This window comes from Littorina saxatilis, linkage group LG11, assembly GCF_037325665.1.
Source record: "Littorina saxatilis isolate snail1 linkage group LG11, US_GU_Lsax_2.0, whole genome shotgun sequence".
Lineage (NCBI taxonomy): Eukaryota > Metazoa > Mollusca > Gastropoda > Littorinimorpha > Littorinidae > Littorina > Littorina saxatilis.
The window spans coordinates 14,229,541-14,245,322 of NC_090255.1; the positions used below are offsets into that span (position 1 = coordinate 14,229,541).

Below are 15,782 nucleotides of genomic sequence, written 5' to 3' on the forward strand. Positions count from 1 at the left end.
CGGAGAAACACGAACGTCAAGTTCAAGTAAAACGACACCTGACACACACATTTTGACCCGTGCACAAGACGTTGTATCAATAAACGAAGCACAAATAAGAAACAATAATAAAAGCAAAGAAAATAGCAACAAGATATGCAAACATCTAACAAAGCCGAGCAAGCAGAATGACAGGTCTAATGAAAAACAAAGAGGTACCGAGTCTGAAACAAGATCGCGATTCTTTCCTTCGCAAATCTTCTGTGACCTTTGAGCAAACGTAGCTTCCACATTCGATCACTCAGCTTAATATTTACAACTGAAAGCCGAGGGGGTGGAATACCGAGATGAACCTACAGAACTGTGCATCCTCAACCCTGACATATTCATCCCAACATTTAATGAACTCAAAAACACAGAAAGTTGCTTTCACACGCCATCTTTGATTGCCAGTGGTTATTAAACCGGGACTTGTGTGGTTACCAGCACGGAACCCGTGTCAGTTTCAAAGCATGGCTCCCTGGGTTGATTGTGCACTTATTTTCTCACTACCAAAATGATGACAAAAAATGATGTTTGATGGTTTGTTGACAGACCAGCTTTTTTGTCGGTCCTCGGGGGGCATATCGACTTTTGTTTCCGCGGTCAATAAATATGAAACAAAAGACGATATGCTCCCCCTCGGACCGACAAAAAAGCTGGTCTGTCAACAACCCATCAAACATCTTATAATGTCACTCGCAAGCTGATGCAGCAGGTCACCTGCAGGTTCAATCGTGTCTACAACCTCTGTCAGAAGTACATAATAATGCAATTGTAGTTCATATACCTGTGCCTCTGTCTATACTTGTGCTAAGCACAGTAGTCAGGCGCCTGTGCCAGCAAAAAGGCGGTTTTGCATGACTGAACGTTTTCTACCGGCGCTTAGTCCGGTTTGTGTCCCCTGTCATTAGACACACAACTGAGAAAGGCGGCCCCTGATGACACACAAAACTCTCTCTCCCTCACACACTGGGCTTTGCTGTTGGAGGAGAGACAACACTCAACCGCTCTCGTGGCTAGCAGTGAAGTTTTAAAACTCCGGTTGTTGACACGCGACACCGCTCAGCGTCACCGGTGTTGGGGAGTGCACTCCAGCTTGCCTGCAAGTGTCCTCAGCTGCTGCTGTTTTGAGCTGCACCGAACCCGAACCCACACACACCCGGAGAGGATTCAGGTTAGTCACAGAGCGGTAACAATACAAGGGGTTATCAGTGATCTATTAGCAGTATGGCGGGGAGTGTATTCGAGCAGTAATAATGCGAGAGGTTATCGGTGAAACATTAGCTGTCTGGCGGGGAGTGTTTTGATGGCCTTTTATTATTGTCGTTCATTTCCTGTGGTTAATGAGTTATGACATTTAAGGATTGGGGTACCCCACACATGGCATGTCTCTGTTGTGACTAAGACACTGATTCTTGAAAAGGCCGTTATTCAGTCAGTCTTGATATGGGAGAGAGTCTGGCAAGGCTACCGAGGCCACCAGTCAGTTTGTGACACCGATAACACTCAGTCAGCAAGTAGAACTAGATAGACTTTAAACTGTAGACGTTCATGTCTTGGAAATGACTAAAGTGAAGCCGTCTGATAAGGTTACCGAGGCCTTAATTCTTACTCAGTGTGACACCGACAACACCGGCTCTAAAACTAACAGTACACAGTTACAGCCTGTGGATATTGGTTTCGGACGAGAACATGACAAAGAAATAGGTAAAGTTGTGCATACTGTTGGCGACACTGATCACTTCATATCACGTCAAACCCCAGTGACTGCCACTGGAAGCTCGTATCATCTGCTGTGACAATAGTAAGTGATCGGATATCGGCGTTACAACTTACATTCTGGGTCTTTTTTTAACAGGGTACCGGGAAACTGATATTCATGATCACTAGCTGTATATATATAACGAATTGCTGTGTTGTTACAAAAGACGCTTGGTCTGTGTACCTTTCAAGAAGGCCTGCTGGCCGAAAATTTGGAAACAAAAGATGAGACATTCTGGCTTGGTGTTGAACTTTTTATTGTCATGTATATATACACACACACACACACACACACACACACACACACACACACACACACACACACACACACACTGTGACACGCACACAACGAGAGAGAGACTAGAGACTCGGAGAGAGAGAGAGAGAGAGAGAGAGAGAGAGAGAGAGAGAGAGAGAGAGAGAGAGAGAGAGAGAGAGAGAGAGAGAGAGAGAGAGAGAGAGAGAGAACCTGAACTTGAACCTGAACCTGAACTTTATTTTACAAGGATAAATATTATTTTGAGGTTGGGCCTTTTCTTACAATCTGTCGAAGAGAGAGACAGACAGACAGACAGAGACAGAGAGATGTAATAACTATGTATCTGTCTGTCGGCCTGTTTGACATTTGAGCTGTACTGAAACACGACTCGGTGCACAGTGTTGTGCACGTTGCGTGTCACACGCGGCGCAATCCCAGTCTTTGTTGGTGTGGTGTCAGCAGCTGCAGCATTGTTACAGCGGTGCAAGACGTGCACCTTTGTTCACATGCTGCATGCGTGTTGATTCCGTCTGAGAGCGCAGTGCACCGTCCGCGTGCAGTCTGACAACAAAGCTGGCGACACTGGTGTTACACACTGAAAGGCACACCTACCTCTCTGTGCCAGTCTATGAGGTGAGGTACATTTATCAAAGAGCGTGCAGAAAATGCACTTACTGTCTCTTTCAGTAAAACACGTAGAATTGTGACATATCGACAATGTAGAAATTAAGGAGAGGAGTGAAAAGAATTAAAACCGAGAACCGCAGCACCAGCAGCGTCAAGTTGGCCAGTGTTGAGAAGTCAACTGGCATGTTCTCTTTCTTAATTGGGCCCAAAGTTGACCGAAAATTCAATGCCACAGTTTTGTGCAGCGTGAAGTAGACTTCGAGAATTCGACTTCGCCTAATGAATATCAGTCTTTATTACGGCTGACCATATTGCAACGTTAATATTCAAATATCAGTCTTTACGGCTGACCATATTGCAACGTTAATATTCAAATATCAGTCTTTACGGCTGACCATATTGCAACGTTAATATTCAAATATCAGTCTTTACGGCTGACCATATTGCAACGTTAATATTCAAATATCAGTCTTTACGGCTGAACATATTGCAACGTTAATATTCAAATATTAGGTGAAGTAAACCACACTGGGGTGGCATATTCTGTTACTTTTTCAGCATGCATGTTTACTACTATCGAGCGGCCGTTAATTCACGTTATCATTACGACATCTTAAAACATTTTGAGAGAGAGAGAGAGAGAGAGGGAGAGCCAGCTTTACCTGATTTTTTTCTCCATTACATTGCTCGAACAAAGAAAGAAAACTGAAATATGAAGAAGAAGAAAAACACTCGAAAGAACGGAACAAACAAACAAAGCAGGTCAAGTTACAAATGTGCCACAATACAACCATCAACTAAACTTAGCATGGAGAAAAGAAACAAACTAAACTTAGCACACATAAAAAGTATTGTGAAAAACGTCGCAGCCCAATTAAAGCATTAACTCCCGTGTCATTTGATTTGAACTTTCTATGCCGCGTATGGCAGTCCGCTTGACTATTTGCCGAAAGTAATGTTATATTTATTAAAACACACAAAAAATAAGTTTGAAGCAGAATTGACATAGGGTTCTCCCTTTAAACGACAACAAACTTTACACCTGCTTGTTTTACCGTTGCATTCGTTTGCATTGCCCCAAAAATGAAAGTGGCCAATATAAACGTGTGTATGAAATGTTTCAACTTCTTTAGCTGAGTCGGTGTTTATCCGTTCTTTCTTATTAATTATCTGGCCTGTATGCATCTTGTTCGTCCACTGTTTTTATCGATATATCGAATCCCAGTGAATGTTTCACTTTGTCTATGATAAACCGTCCACAAAACATGTACAACCTTTCTTGTTTTTTTGATAATTAACATAGGTCAGTTCTAGCGACCGGGAATCGGCGGCATGCTATCGTTCCCTCCCCCTTATTGTTTCCCGCACTTGTTAGTGTCGGTCTAGTGGCTTAATACTTGACCTGTAGATATCCCGTGAGGGCAAGAGATTTACGTGACACCACAGAGGCGGAGAGGAACAGGCGTTTGCTCAACTGACGGCGAGAATAGTTCAGTTCTTTGGGGGCAAGTCTACTAAGCTTGTCACTATCACAACAATAAGCGCCAGGTTCAATTTATTTTGGTTACTTTTTCTTGAACGATGATACCTTAGAGGTCGTTATTACTTTGTAGATGACGTCCTAGCATTTTTCGCGGTTAATTGTTCCATTTTGTAAAAACATTTCAGCCTTATATGACTCTTTTGAATGATCTAAAACGCTTCAAAGGTTTGTTTTATTTAGTTTTGTTGTTTGTTTTTTGTTTTTTGTTTTTGTGTGGTTTGTTAGAGTTGTAATGGCGTGCAACGGAGGGAATCAGGAGAGAGACTGAGTGCCTATTTTGTTTTTAATGAGTCACAGCCTGTCACTGGGAAATGTACACAGAAAAACTAGTTTCAGTTTGGTATAGATTGTACTTCCGAGCTATGACTGATGGTTGAAAACGACGTTAAACACCAAATAAAGAAAGAAAGAAAGCTTTGACTGATCAGGAAAATTCTATGAATGATGAAAGTGATATTACCGGACACGACAGTTTCGCTTTGAAACTGACACACTATGTTAAAAACAATGAGATATGCTTTATAGTCACACTCGTGTATCATTTGAAACTGGAAATAATAAGGTTGAAATACTCTGTTATCATTAATCTGTTCCCTTCTTTACCACCTAAAAACGCCGTTTGTACACAATGCTAGAAGCTCTTGTGAGAAAGAACGATTGATAAGTGTCCTTCGTTGTTATTTTACTAATAAAAAACGTTTAAAAAAAATAAAGTCTTGAAGAGTATAGCTATGTCTTAATTGATAATTATTGCATTGTGCAATATGGTATCCAATGGATGAAAACCTGTTCTCACCAGTAAACTCAAGTGATGATGCAAATGAAGTTGTGTTATACTGTTACATATCGCCCTTTTTGCCACGTGTTATACTGTTACATATCGCCCTTTTTGCCCCGTGTTAAACTGTTACATATCGCCCTTTTTGCCACGTGTTATACTGTTACATATCGCCCTTTTTGCCACGTGTTATACTGTTACATATCTCCTTTTTTGCCACGTGTTATACTGTTACATATCGCCCTTTTTGCCACGTGTTATACTGTTACATATCGCCTTTTTTGCCACGTGTTATACTGTTACATATCGCCCTTTTTGCCACGTGTTATACTGTTACATATCGCCCTTTTTGCCACGTGTTATACTGTTACATATCGCCCTTTTTGCCACGTGTTATACTGTTACATATCGCCCTTTTTGCCACGTGTTATACTGTTACATATCGCCCTTTTTGCCACGTGTTATACTGTTACATATCGCCCTTTTTGCCACGTTCTATTGAGGTGCATGAAGCAGAGTAACATTGCGAACAAAGTCGTACAAGGAAGTGTTGGAGAAATCACCAGCTAGCATTGCCTATCAAAGGAAATATGCTCGTCAGCCTGTTTCCGCCTGATGTGCATTGTTCTTATGATCTGGCAGTGAGAGAACGCTGTCAACTCTCACTCGACTTGAGCTTATGTATTACTTCAAAAGGGACGTTTTCAACAAAACACGACGAGCATTTTTGATTCGTTAATAAAAGTTATGTATCACGGCTTTTCTTTTCGAATAAATTGAAAGTATCACACATCAAGAAACAAGAACTTTACAAAACGATTAGTGTTTATCTGAAATAATTTCGCAAAATGTAAGCAGCCATGCTGTTGATTTTTTGTGTATGTTTGCAAGTGGATGGATATTCTTATGCCTTTTGCACGTGATGGTACACGTGACGGAAGACGCTGTTTGACTGGTGTACCGAGGCCCAGGTCAGTGTCTGTTGACCGCGCTGAGTCAGTGTGTACACACAAACACTCACTGTTTCACACTGCCAACTGGGAGTCCCTCTAAGCGGGACACCGTGTTTGATCTTCCGACTGTATAGTTACCACCAGGAGGGAGAAAAGGTTTGTTTGTATCAGACGCTGAAGGTCAATGGTGCTTATGAAATAAGAGGACACGGTGATACTATCTTGTCCAAATATGAGTAGTAGGGTGTTCAGAGGGGAGAAAAGGTTTCACTTTGTTTGCCTCAGACGGGGGTTTCTGTCTCACTTAATGTTTATGACTAGATAGAGGAAGAGATGACGGATATTCTTTTTCCGGACATATGTAGTGGAGTGTGTACTTCCGAGCGGTCAGTAACCGCTTTCTTTCTTTATTTGGTGTTTAACGTCGTTTTCAACCACGAAGGTTATATCACGACGGGGAAAGGGGGGAGATGGGATAGAGCCACTTGTCAATTGTTTCTTGTTGACAAAAGCACTAATCAAAAATTTGCTCCAGGGGCTTGCAACGTAGTACAATGTATTACCTTACTGGGAGAATGCAAGTTTCCAGTACAAAGGACTTAACATTTCTTACATACTGCTTGACTAAAATCTTTACAAAAATTGACTATATTCTATACAAGAAACACTTAACAAGGGTAAAAAGAGAAACAGAATCCGTTAGTCGCCTCTTACGACATGCTGGGGAGCATCGGGTAAATTCTTCCCCCTAACCCGCGTGGGAGAAAAGGCTCGTTTGTTTCTTTTGTTAATTTCTGTCTCAGCGGCGGTACAGTTGAACGGTGATTAAGACAAGATAGAGAATACCATGATATTGTATTTCAGTTTCGGATATGAGTAGTGCAATGAGTGTGTACTTGTTGACCGTGTGTACACTGACGGTGTTATGACTAGACAGACAGTCTCTAACGTTCAGTCAATGTTTACAACGGGATCCGGGATACTTCACGTGCTTGTGAGTGCAGGGCCGTCACAGAGGTGTCTGTGTACTGACCCAACTTTGGGCAGAAAAAGCAGTATACAGTATTTAGTTTCACACGCTTGAAAACGTACGCACGTATGCACACACGCACGCTCACATTCGTACGCATTTTAACACACACACACACACACACACACACACACACGCAGACACAAACACACGAACACACATACACACACACCGTGCACACACACACACATGCACTGACACACACACACACACACACACACACACACACACACACACACATACATATACACACACTACAGAGATATAGACTCTTTCTCTGTGACACACACACACACATACACACACACACACTACACAAACACACATGTAAACACACACACACGCACTGCCACACACACACACACTGCCACACACACAAATACACACACTACACAAACAAACATTCAAATACACACACAACACACACGCACTCACACACACACACACACACACACACACACACACACACTACACACACACACTACACAAACACACACACTACACAAACACACACACACACACACACACACACACCATCAGAATGTACGATGTCCATGTTGTTGTTTGTTTGTTTCTTTCATTCTTCCTTCTTTCTCCTTTTACATCCTTCCGCTTGGAAATACCTAACGCGAACTACATTGATTGGAGCTTCTTCTCTTGCAGGAGTAGAGCAGAATGGCCAGCAAAGAGAGCGGCATCGACCTAACGTGCCCGGTGTGTTACGACACATACAGCGCGCCTCGCTTCCTGCCGTGTCACCACACGCTGTGCACGGACTGTATCTCGGACCTGATGGAGCGCGCAGCGGGCCATGATCACTTCTTGTGCCCCCTCTGCCAGGGCAGCGTCACCCTGCCCGAGGACGGCGTCACCACCTTCCAGGTACTTGTATGCAAAGGATGACAACACCAATACAAATGAATGAACAAGAAAATTGGTTGATTAAAATCAACATGGCCGAAGCAATGTTTTCATAAAAGAAGCGGTATTGTACGGGCACATGTTGAATTTGGGTTACATGTGTTGCAGAGTATTTTAAAATCCGTAGGCATAAAAACATGCAAAGAAGAGTGATAGGTCCCTGTTGTGAATATAGTCAAGTGGATAAATTGATTACTTATGTTTCACACTAGTTTTACTGTTACAGCAGTCCCTCTCATGAACGGACATCCTTGGGCCAGTGCAAACCTGTCCGTACATTGCAGGTGGCCGGTCACGGGAGAGCCCCCCCCCATCACACACACTCAGACACACTGCGACTTCTGTCTTGTGTGTGGCGCACGTTATATATATATATCAAAGCAGCACCGCCCTGATATGGCCCTTCGTGGTCGGCTGGGCATTAAGCAAACAAACAAACAAACTCAGGCACACTGACGACTGAGTGAGTCTTTGCAACTGGTGAACGAGCTCTACTTGTTCTAAAACAATAAGGTCAAACTACTACAACTTATAACTGAAAGGAAAAAAACTGTCCTGTAAAAATGACGTTAAATCAACGGTGTCAGAAAAAGAGAGATAAAAGAAATCCTCAAATTCCTGAGGATACAGGCACCCCATGAAAGCAGCCACGAACATACTCACAGAGGCACACATGCTTGTGCAGATACTTTGCAAAAATATGAATTGAAAACCTGCATAATTTTATGTGGTAATTTCTTTTTTTGTGTGTGTGGCTTTATTGAATACTTCAGGCAGTGACTTTTCCCTGTCCAGTTTTCTCTTTCGTCTCTCTTACCCCTCGCTTACCCACCCCCACCCCCTTACCCTCTACTCCCTTTACCCAGCCCCGACAGCACAAATGTGTAATCTGCAAGGCAGAGTACACATTTTCTAAAAGGAAGACTACTCCTCTTCAATTATATCCAGAGATCTTCCAGCTGTCTCCACCATAAGCCAAGTGGTCGAGTCTTATACCCCCTTTCCACACAACCGTTCTAGGTCCCGTTCCCGTACCGACCAAGGAACGGTGCGGGCACGGGAGGGATCGGGACAGAACCGCAATGAACGTAACTGATCGTTAACGGAACTGCTTTGAACGGTAGGGACGGCTGAGTTTGGGCTGCATGTTCAAATTTTTAGCCGTTCCCCTCCCGATCAGCATGAACGGTAATGGAACCTCAACCCATCGGTAACGGAACGCTTGGATCGTTAAAAGAACTTAAAACAAAGGTAACGCAACAGTAGCGCTTTCACACACTGAGTTGTCATACCCGCATTCCACACATCCGTTCTAGGTCCAGTTCCCTTACCGACCAAGGACGGCTGCCACTATGGTCAGACGCTGCTGAAAGATGCCAAAAAAAGGCCGTTTGCGCAGCGTTCCATTGTTGTGGCAGCATTCCTTGGTTGGTACGGGAACGGGACAAAGAACGGTTGTGTGGAATGGGGGTATAACTTTTGACACCGACAAACTGAAGAATGAACAGATCTATGAGGTAACCGTCTCAATGGTCCAGGCTCAGGAAACAAAGAGTATATATGACCTGGGGCGATTGTAGCTTCCTTTCTTCGTGTCCGATAGACAAGGACAATAAATAGTAGAGCATAGTGCAATTTCATGTTGGCATCTTCTCCACTGAAAGCTATAACCCAAAGACTGAAGACCAAAGTGCTTGACCCCACTTCTGACCCGAATCACCCCCCTCCTGCTAGGTACACGTGCACTCAAGTTAACCTCTGCTTTGACCTGTGTGCCAGGAGTCGGATGAGAGAGAGTGTGTCGTAAATATAAATAAATGCTTCAAACAAGTAAAATAAAATAGAAAATAAAAATAAGGATGATGCCTTCGGTACTGTTTTCAGGCTGTGGCTTAGTTTTGAGCACAGGCTTGATGGCACTAGTTGTTGTTTTTCACGAGGATTTTATTTGACCTTTGGCCCATTGGGCTTTGCAGCTCCTAAAAGAAACTAACTCAATATGAGTCAGAGTGGGATCTGATAGCCGCTTCCTTCTGTGGCAGAGCGTGAATTTCGCTGCGGCTTAATTTGATAACTGAGAGAACTTTTTAATGAACAACATTAAAACATTTTCAACCAAAATGCCATTGTTGACTGGTGAAACTGCTAGGCGTTTGATTTGTTGTGAGTGTCCAAGTGGGGAAAGGTCTTTCCCTGTGTGACAGCCTGGCCACATCTCAGATGGTGACCCCAATTGTTCACACGAGAAGGACTGTGCCCTCAACAAGTTTGCGTTGTTTGAAATAAATGAGTAAAAAACAAAACGATTTAAATGACGACCCAAGACAATCTGACGTGAGGGACATTTACTGCGTTCGTATACGAGCACGATGTTGACCCAATTTCTTTTCTCACGTGGCAGTGTATCCCCTCTAGGCAATGATAACTGCAATACCAGGTACACAAGTTTGGGGTTGGCTGGTCTCAAGCAACGGCAACTTTGCCTCGTTGTGAAGCTATATTTCTTGTTTTTCAGGTGAACTTCTACCTGGCACCTCTACTGGCCGGGAAGGCTCGCGTCACATCTAGACAGGTACGTACCAGACACGCCGGGTTGGAAAAACTAAACTTTTTATTTACAAGTTTATGAACTTGAAATGATATGTCCAGATTATTTCACTTACCTTTCTCGGACATCAGAGAAGGTGCGACTTGCATAGCTGCTGTTTTGCTGTTCGATATTCATGCAATGAGTAACAATGGCTATTTTTGAAATAAACCAGTTGTCGGTTAAGGGGGAGGGAGGCTTCCGGACCCGCATCCAGTCCTGGGTCTTGTCTGCAAGAAAACAACCAACACCCAGCACATGACGGAAAAGGGACGTTTTCCAAAAATAACTCTGCCAGGGGTTTTATGTGCTGTGGATGAGTTGTTTTCCTGGAAGGCAAGATGCAAACACACCGATAGCGTTACAGTGAATAATGAGTTCCTGTGTACATGTTTTCAAAGTATCGAGCGGACATTGCCAACATCCAGTGTCCTCTACATATGATGACTTTTTCACCTTCAAGGAACACACCTCTTCTGCAGCGCACAAACCCATCAACGTCATAGTTATTTCCGAACATGGGCTATTACTTTCAGTCTCGGTCACAGTCTGTGCCCATCGCTTAATGTGTATGTGTTATTTTTTGTGACAGGCGTCAGCAGAGAAGACCCCCGAGAGTTCCCCATGCTCCAGTTTTGACCTGTCATGTGACTCGCACTTGTCAGGGGACGGGGAGATGACACACTTCTGCAGGATCTGCTCCTCCCTGGTCTGTCGTCGCTCCTGCCCGCAGCACCAAGGTCATGGTCACAACGTGGTGGCTGTGACCTCTGAGGCCGAAAATCAGAGGTCAGAGGTAAGAACAGTGGTTCAGTGGAGACGTTTTTGGTGTTTGTTTACTTCTTTGGTTTGTTGGTCTTTTTGTTCTGTTCAATAGCAAAGCGGAATATTTTGCCCGACTATTGAGTATTTCTGTCTGATTTCTTCGAGGGTGCGAGGCTTCATTACGGTGTCCAGTGAAATGTGTTTGATTGCTTCTTGGTTAAGCTCTCACTGTTTTTTGTGTCACAGGTCAGAAGACAGCTGCTGAGCTTGACCACCTTCCAAGGGGCGCTAGCGGACCTGGAGGACGAGTGCCAGCAAAGAGTGACGTCCCTTGAAGACAGCTGCCAGCAGGTGGCGCAGAAGATGGAGTCCACGCGCCAACAGGCCTGTGCCAAGATTACCTCACGCGCCAACAAGTCCGTGGAGAAGATAAACGGCCTCAAGGGCAGAATCGCCAAAGTGGTGGAGGGGGAGAAAAAGAACATTCAGGAGAAGATGAAGACCTTGTCGTCCTTGTTGATGTCAGCCAATGACGTGCTGTCAGCGAGTGACGCAGAGTTCTTACGTAAGAAAGCCAAGCTGATGGCGCGGGTCCAGACCGCCATGTCCAAGGTGCCCCCGTCGCGCGGCAACTTGCGCTTCTCCTACAAGCTGAGCGGCGATGTCCAGTCCCTGGTCAGCAAGGACAGCAGCCTGGGCTACACCACCGTGCAGTTCCAGTCGCCCGTACTCCGCCACAAGATGACCCTGACGTCCACCAAACAGCAACGCAAGCTGCGAAAGCTGGTGCCGCGTGCTGACGGCAGCGTGCTGGCCTCTGTGGGCAACTGCCTCGTCACCATCGCCCCGGACTTCACCGAGACGCGGCGCCTGGAGTTCCCTGCCGAGGTGGTGGACTTCTTGCCTGCCGGGGAGGGGTGTGTGTACGTGGTGCTGTCCTTCCCCCACGCCGTCAAGGTGCTCAACACGGCGTCTGACGTGGCCGCTGACTTTGTGTCCCCGCTAAACCCGCCCACCGCACTCGCCTTCAATCACAAACAGGTATGGGGATAGGGGGAGGATGGGGATAGAGGGGAGGATGGGGATAGAGGGAGGGCGTTGTTATGGGATTTGTCATGTGAGGATTTCATGTCCCTGCTCAATCCGCCTCTGCGCTCGCCTTCAATCACAAACAGGTACTCCCCTTTTAAGAGCTTAATCACACTGAGAAAATCAGGTCTTAACATTTAGCTTGTCTCAAAAAGGTACGAGAAAATCAGGTCTTAACATTTAGCTTGTCTCAAGAAAGGTACGAGAAAATCAGGTCTTAACATTTAGCTTGTCTCAAGAAAGGTACGAGAAAATCAGGTCTTAACATTTAGCTTGTCTCAAGAAAGGTACGAGAAAATCAGGTCTTAACATTTAGCTTGTCTCAAGAAAGGTACGAGAAAACAGGGTCTTAAAAGGGGGGTTCCACTGGATCGGGGAATGGGGAGAGGGTTATTATGTGATTTGTGATGTGAGGAAGTGTTGTATTTGTGATTTGTTTGTAGTGTGTGCGTGTTGGAGGGGGGGGATGTCCTAGCTAGATGTTGTGGAGGGAGAGAACGAGAGTGTGTGTGTGTGTGTGTGTGTGTGTGTGTGTGTGTATGTGTGTGCAAAAATGGTGATAGGACATGACAAATGATGAGAATCATACATTCCTGATACAACGAATCTGTGAAGACTCGCTGTATGTAAATCCTCTGCGTTTCAGTTTTTTTCCCGAACAAAAGAAGAATTTAGATTTGTGCGAGTAACAAATATAATTTTTTTTAAATCAAATTTCAAACCAGAGGAAACTTCTATTTCTCAACAGACAACTGCTAGTTTGTGAGTAACAAAACCGAAATGATGAAATGTGGATTGACCGGACGAGTCAATTGTTGTTGATGTGAATCCACTTTGCATTGTTTCTTGGCCTGTGTTTTTCCCTCCTATCTTTATTTAATTTTATTTTGTGTTTGTTTGTTCGTCTTGCAGGAGTTGGTGTTTGCCTCGCACGACGGGAAAGAACTGTCCTTGACCTTCTACTCGACGGGCGGCACGCGCCTGAAGCGGCTGACCATCCCCAAGCCGGACTTCACGCCTGTGTCGATGACCGTCACCAAGCGAGGTCACCTCTTCCTCTGCAGTCATACGGAAATCCTCTGCCTCGACTCTGATTTCTCCAACCTTGCCTCGCTGGGCGACATCAGGGGCCTGGAGCCGCGATGTCTCAGTGGGCTGAGCGGGATGGGATCTGGCGTGGGAGACGTCATTGTGGCCAACTGGGCTGCTGGAAACGTGGAGGTGTGTGTGTGTGTGTGTGTGTGTGTGTGTGTGTGTGTGTGTGTGTGTGTGTGTGTGTGTGTGTGTGTGTGTGTGTGTGTGTGTGTGTTTGGAAGGTAAGTGGTAAGTAGAACGAGTGGTTAATTAACTGATGAGTATGCCTTCGTTGTCTTGTCAGCCTTCTTTGTCTTGTCAACCTCCTTTCTTTTGTCAATCTTCCTTGACTTGTCAGTCTAATTCTTTGTCTTGTCAACCTTCCTTGTCTTGTCAGCCTTCTTTGTCTTGTCAACCTTTTTTCTTTTGTCAGCTCTCCTCTTCTTTTGCGTCTTTTGCACAGTGCAATTTCGTTTTTGATAAAGTGTTACTCTTTATTTTCAGATCGTGGATCTGTGCGAACATACGCTGACCAGGCAGACAGAACTCATTCGTTGGGAAAGGGGAACAACCGATGAAGACGTCGATTTCTCCAAGGGTCTCATTCCTCACATCAGCTGCGCTGTCGTGGACCCTTCCGGAAAACTTTGGGTTGGACAAGAGGATGGGCAGGTGTCCATCTATGATTGGCTGTTGCGTGCCTCATAACTGGCTGTTGCGTGCATCACAACTGACTGTTGCGTGCATCATAACTGACTGTTGCGTGCCTCATAAGGGGCTCCGCTCACATATGTAATTTCAGCAGGACAGACGACGCACTGCATATTATCCCAGCCCGCTACACGTTGCATGAAAGGAGAACAGGCCAAGTACTCGTCATAATCCCTATCGCGGCATAAATAATAGGCAGTACGTCGTCTGTGCCTCTGAAACTGCGCAGTTATATTCTGCCCATAAGGCCAAAAAAAAAAAATTGTCTGTTTAGGGTAACATGACCAAAAAAAGTAGGGTCGGTAGGTAGGTAAAGTTTTTTTTTTTTTTCTTTTTTTCTTTTTTTCTGAACATTCACTTCTTATATTTGATGAATACATGTTTCAAAACTAACGTATAAATAAAACAGAGAGAAAGGGAGAGAAAGAAACGCCAAATGTCTCTTTTTAGCATTTTTACCTCTTTTTTTTTTTTTTTTTTTTTGAAATCAAAAAAAAGTTTTTGGGTCGGCGCCAAATCGATAGGGTCGGTCGGGTTACCCTAAACAGACAATTTTTTTTTTGGGGCCTAACTGACTGTTGCGTGCATCATAACTGACTGTGGATGTAGAAGCTGTACCGCCCCACGTAGTGTTCCATCACTGGAGACTGTGTGGTTCTTATCGCTCCAATTCACGCCATGCGCCAGGCAGTTCACACTAAGACTGGTGTCAACTGGACATGGATCGCAAGACTACAAAGGGCCCTAAAAGTCACACCCCACAACAAGTATGTGCCTGCTGTTTGTCAGGTCACTGGCTGTATGCGACTGTTAAACATTGAATAGTCGGCTAAAAACCGAGAAGAAAACCGGATCTGTCAATCCTAGTGATAAAAAGTATAGGGTCGTGGCACCCTTCGGTTTTAGGGTAGGTGTTTTTCATGGTCTGACCATTGTGACCAGGTAGGGACGCAGACAGGGTGGATTGATTCAACATTTGTTGCAATCTCCTACTCGCTCACTACATGTGTGAGGCACCGAGACACAAGACAGGTGAAGTTATCTTGCCGCAAGCCATTCTAACACCAGCCACATACCACGGTAAAAGTTAAGGTGCTCTAACTGAGTGACTGTTAGTGTTCACTTGTACTGTATATATTTGTGCTCAAAAACACTTTACAAGACCGATAAGTGTTCAGAATAAGAATCTTTCACAGCGTCCCTCAGGCTTCACCATGTCCCATTCCCACCCTTGTGCAGGCTGTTTTTATATATATATGTATATTATGTACATAATATTTCAGGTCCCATGGCAGAATAGACGGTTTAGACAAAAGACATAAGGCGCAGCCTACGAATCAGTATTTTCCTCACACACGCCTTAAAGGAATAAAGCGAACAACACAATTGTTAACCGTGGTCACGCAGCGGGATGAGAATGCGTGTGTGTCTGTGTGTGTGTGAGTGTGTGTGTGTGTGTGTATGTGTGGGTGTGTGTGCGTGCGTGCGTGTAATTGTGTGAGTTTGAGCGTGTGCGTGTGTGCGTATGTATGTTGAAATATCTTCCTGAAATATTCTAATCAAAAAGACACTTCATATTACGCTACGTATACCCGTGATCACAATGTGTTGAAGTACACCGGGGCCTCATTGGCCCTTTGAGTTGTGGACCCTCTATAGAGAA

At 44.5% G+C, this 15,782-nt stretch overlaps 1 protein-coding gene across 4 annotated transcripts; it reads left to right on the forward strand.

Annotated features, from left to right (window-relative positions):
• Positions 1-982: 982 nt before the first annotated feature.
• LOC138979816 (tripartite motif-containing protein 3-like) lies at positions 983-15,512 on the forward strand. Of its 4 annotated transcripts, none has more exons than XM_070352557.1 (7): positions 983-1,195; positions 7,636-7,854; positions 10,409-10,465; positions 11,073-11,276; positions 11,492-12,286; positions 13,247-13,555; positions 13,913-15,512. In XM_070352557.1, the coding sequence occupies exons 2-7, from the start codon at positions 7,648-7,650 to the stop codon at positions 14,114-14,116; spliced, it is 1,776 nt and encodes a 591-aa protein (XP_070208658.1). In that variant the 5' UTR covers positions 983-1,195; positions 7,636-7,647; the 3' UTR covers positions 14,117-15,512. The 4 variants fall into 4 exon arrangements, with proteins under 4 accessions (XP_070208658.1, XP_070208659.1, XP_070208657.1 ...); XM_070352558.1 differs by lacking the exon at positions 983-1,195 and adding an exon at positions 1,490-1,825; XM_070352556.1 differs by lacking the exon at positions 983-1,195 and adding an exon at positions 2,516-2,674.
• The last annotated feature ends 270 nt before the right edge of the window (positions 15,513-15,782 follow it).